This window comes from Trachymyrmex septentrionalis, unplaced genomic scaffold (genome assembly GCF_001594115.1).
Source record: "Trachymyrmex septentrionalis isolate Tsep2-gDNA-1 unplaced genomic scaffold, Tsep1.0 scaffold196, whole genome shotgun sequence".
NCBI lineage: Eukaryota > Metazoa > Arthropoda > Insecta > Hymenoptera > Formicidae > Trachymyrmex > Trachymyrmex septentrionalis.
Window position 1 is genome coordinate 335,218 of NW_017305135.1, and position 3,930 is coordinate 339,147.

Sequence of the window (3,930 nt, forward strand, 5' to 3'; positions counted from 1 at the left end):
CATTATAAATTTATTTATAAAGAGAATTATAAAAAGGGGTACAATACGTCATTGCATAATATTCATAAGAAATATTCATAACAATGCGGTATTTATTAATGTTTATTAATGTGTAATTGATTACTGAAAACTACGACACGCGACATAACGACTGAAGAAACATCACGTTACGAGATTGAGATAATATTCACGTTACGCAAGTTATAAAATAACTTCGATAAAATCTCCGAGTAACGTAAATACCTACCCAGAGATAGAGTTCTCTTGTACGACTGCGATTCGCGAGAATTTGGTGTCGTCGCGCGATTCGCAGGAGGATAAACTCGAACAATAGTACCAAATACAATATAAAGGTGTTCCGTTTCCTCCAGCTCATCTCTGTCTCCTCTAGCGTATCTCTTTCGATGAATACCTGTTTATAATTGCACGCAGCTCAGCGATGTACTTACGATACTTTGTACAGCGTATTATTGCACATTGTCTCTCCTTAGACGCACCTGGACGCACGCGTCTTAAAACTGGAATGAAGGCGTTGTCAGCCCCGCTCGACCGATGGATCCGCAGCAACCTGCGAAGCTACGTTCGGCTGTTTTTGTTGTAGCTCATTGGGATGATGAGTGGGTCGCGTCGTGCAGCGCACGCGGAGCAAACCGTAAGGCAACCAGCCGTTGTTATTGCCGTGCACTCCGGTTTGGTTGTTCTCTCTGCTGCCGGCTGCGACGTCCCGCTGCGCCTGCAGCCGATGCAGCATCGCGCCCGCAACGAGAGCGGAAACGACTGCCGAGAGCGCGACGACGATGAAAAGCGCGCTAAAACCTGGCATCGGCAGACAGATCCCGTAAACGACCTCTTCGCGTATCCTGCCCTGAAAAACAGTCACCGCCTCGGCGTGCGTGTCCGGACTAAAGGCTAGATCCGCCTCGGAGATGACCTCGTAAATACCGCTGACACCAACGTCAGCGCTACGCGCTTTCCTATCCGTCACCGTCACCGAGCGTTTTCGACGGGTGACACTGGCGGAGAGCGGCGTCACCGGCACCGCGCCGTTGTCCTCCTCCAGATTCCGCGGTCCATGCGGAAATTGATCCTGTTCGCTCTCATATTTATCCACCCGCGATGGTTCCTAAAAAAGAAGCGAGCGATGTGATTTATGATGTATATCGATCGATTGAGACAGATAGATTGTTTTTTTTTTTTTTTTTACGTTTTTTACCATAAATGGTTTCGATAAATCGACATCATCCGGCTCGCTGTCGTGCTGCGTTTCAGTCACAGTTGATGGTAACCGATTACTCGTCTGTGCTTGAGCTTTCGGAATCGACTTTTCAACATCTAGGAAATGTCCGCCGATTGACGTCATATCGTCGCCGTTCTGAATAACATCATCGTATAGAGAACCATCTCCATGCTCCACATTGCCATCCGAGTCTTCGTTGTCTTTGTTCGAGCTGCTGTTATCGTTGTCATTAGAGGGAATAGAAGTTGCCATACTCTCTATGTATTGCGGTCGTATATGATCCTTTCTTTCTTGAATATAATGAGCTATAGAGCCGCTCAATTGACAATGATCCAGACAACCGTGCCGACATATTTCCACCTTTTTGTACAAATATTTTCAAATTTGTTAAAGGAAATTCGAATGGTAAATGACAGACAGAGATTATCAGTCGAGATAAGCTAATCTCTCGATCAAGAGATTAACCAACAATCAGATTTAACAGTGAAAAATGTAAAAAAGTACATCAGCTGTGTTCGGATGCACCGAAAATTCTCTCTTTTCGTGTGAATGTAACAAAACGAATAAAATCAATCATTTCGACCCTTCAATTCGGGTCCTTGCCGATATAAAATATAAATCGAAATTACATAAGTAACGCAAATCCCAAGTTGATGGTTCCCGACAATTTAGAATACATTAATCAGATTTGATCTCTAAAAACCGTACATTGTTACCTTGCATTTGATATGAACGCTTAACGCGTCCGGGAATTTAAACGCGTGGAAGAAGGCGTACGTGATCACGGTCGCGCGGTCGTCTGAGCCGCGCGCCTTCAAGAACCGGCTGATCATCTTCGGTCTTAGCACGCAGCCGAACTCGTCGCTGAGCTGTATCGTGTGACCGCCGCCGTCTGAAGCCACGCACGACTTGACCCGCATGTCGAACTCACCTGTGCTCGGTTAAATAACAGAAAATTACGTTAGTAAATCTCCGCGCTCCGATCGCCCGGAAAGTTTCGTGTTTCTGAAGAATAAACTTGTTACCTCGATAATCGTTTATAGCGACGACCAGAGTTAGAGTGGAGCCGAGTGGCACGATACCGGACACGGGTGGCGCCCATGGACCCTTGCCGTGCTGAATCTCCATCCAGCAGTCCACGTTGTCGCCTGTGAACAGTGATGGATTTACTCCTTACTCGCGACGAAAAGAAGAAAAATCGGCAAACCGGCACCTCAAGTATCAAGTTTTGGAAAATAATTTGTATCCCGGAATGAAAGAGGAGTGCCGTATCAATTGATTTAGTTATATAATTATTCTTCCCTCTTTGTGCAGCACTGCTCTGCACGTGTATAATATTTCCGCGCGTGCCTCGCTTTATACATATATTGAAATTAACCGATGTGACTGTGGCTTCACCTGTGGCCAACCGCAAACGGGTGCACGAGTTGCAACGTGTATCTCGTGCTGATATGTTTGCGCGCATTAAATGTACCGCTATCTATCCCTCGTAATGCACGCTCAAAAGCCAAGTATTCATGTGTGCTGCTTTAATAGAAAATGATCATGGAGAAACGTGGCACATTCACTTGGATATTTAACACTGCAATATTTCAGAATAAACTTGAAACTCTTAGAGAGCACATAATTCTGTCTGCTGCCTAGAGATTGTTTACAGCAGCAGATGGCAATCGAAGGAGAATTTCCCGTGCACGCGGATGTCACGCGGTTGTTTCAATAGTATCGCCGTGAGAGCTCGGAGAATGTATGTCGATGGATTTATCTCCATTAAGAAATAGCACTTGATGGGAGCGTAATCGTAAGATGCTCCTACCTCTAAAATCCAGCTGTATCACATCGAGATCCGCGATAACCATCGGCGGTTTTGACGCGGTCTTCTCATAATCGTTGAACCATTCGCATCGCAGACGTTTAGCCTCGTCCCAAACCTCAAGTAGGTCTTTGTCGTATTGGACCACCACAGTATTTTCGTAAAACTGTCCGTGCATGTCCGGTTTCGTACCGCATCTGAAATGATAAAAAATTATATAAGTAAAGCAATACGTTTTATATAGTATTCTTTTAAGTATATAAGTATTATAATTTTAACAAAGTTTGGGAGAAGCAAATAGCTTGAAAAATTGTGTCACAATAATATTGTCGTGTCTCTCGTGAACTATGGATAAAATGCAAGAGCGCAAAGTAGATGAGAGTTCTTGACGGTAAAATTATAGTTATCCGTACACTGGTACTTAGATACATTTTTCTTTCAATTTCATCCGCTCACCTTGCGTAAGCTATCCGAAAGGAAAAGAACGTTTGCCCGGTGGACGGTGGGACATAGATGCAACGTGGATCCGCGTGTTGACCTTTAGACGAGACGATACCTTCGAAGGGTTGCGAGAACGAGAGATGGACGTCCATATGATCTTTCCCACACATCACCTCCAAAGATTGGATGGCCGGCATGCCCTCTGGCCTCTCCAACGGCCAAATGTCGCTGTTGCTACTGACGTTTTTCAAGCCAACCATCTGCGCATTTAAAGAATATTGTACGTCGAATATTTTCCTTTCAGCTTGTATGACCTTTCTTCTCTCCGCCTTTCTCTCTCTCTCTCTCTCTCTCTTTCTCTCATTCTCTATTTCTGTTATCCCTTCGTTTCCTACTCATTGTCCGACGCACGTACCTATACACGATGCACATACGTATAGCT

At 44.8% G+C, this 3,930-nt stretch overlaps 1 protein-coding gene across 3 annotated transcripts in view; it reads right to left on the reverse strand.

Moving 5' to 3' along the window:
• Nucleotides 1–41: 41 nt before the first annotated feature.
• LOC108747169 overlaps nt 42–3,930 on the reverse strand; it is a 168,600-nt gene continuing 164,711 nt past the window's right edge. For all 3 annotated transcript variants that reach the window (XM_018484474.1, XM_018484472.1, XM_018484473.1), the window contains exons 3-8: nt 3,504–3,748; nt 3,051–3,244; nt 2,263–2,385; nt 1,954–2,168; nt 1,214–1,597; nt 42–1,123 (exon numbers count right to left, since the gene is read on the reverse strand). In XM_018484474.1, the coding sequence (XP_018339976.1) occupies nt 536–1,123; nt 1,214–1,597; nt 1,954–2,168; nt 2,263–2,385; nt 3,051–3,244; nt 3,504–3,748 (1,749 nt within the window). In that variant the 3' untranslated portion in view covers nt 42–535. The remainder of the gene's footprint in view (nt 1,124–1,213; nt 1,598–1,953; nt 2,169–2,262; nt 2,386–3,050; nt 3,245–3,503; nt 3,749–3,930) is intronic.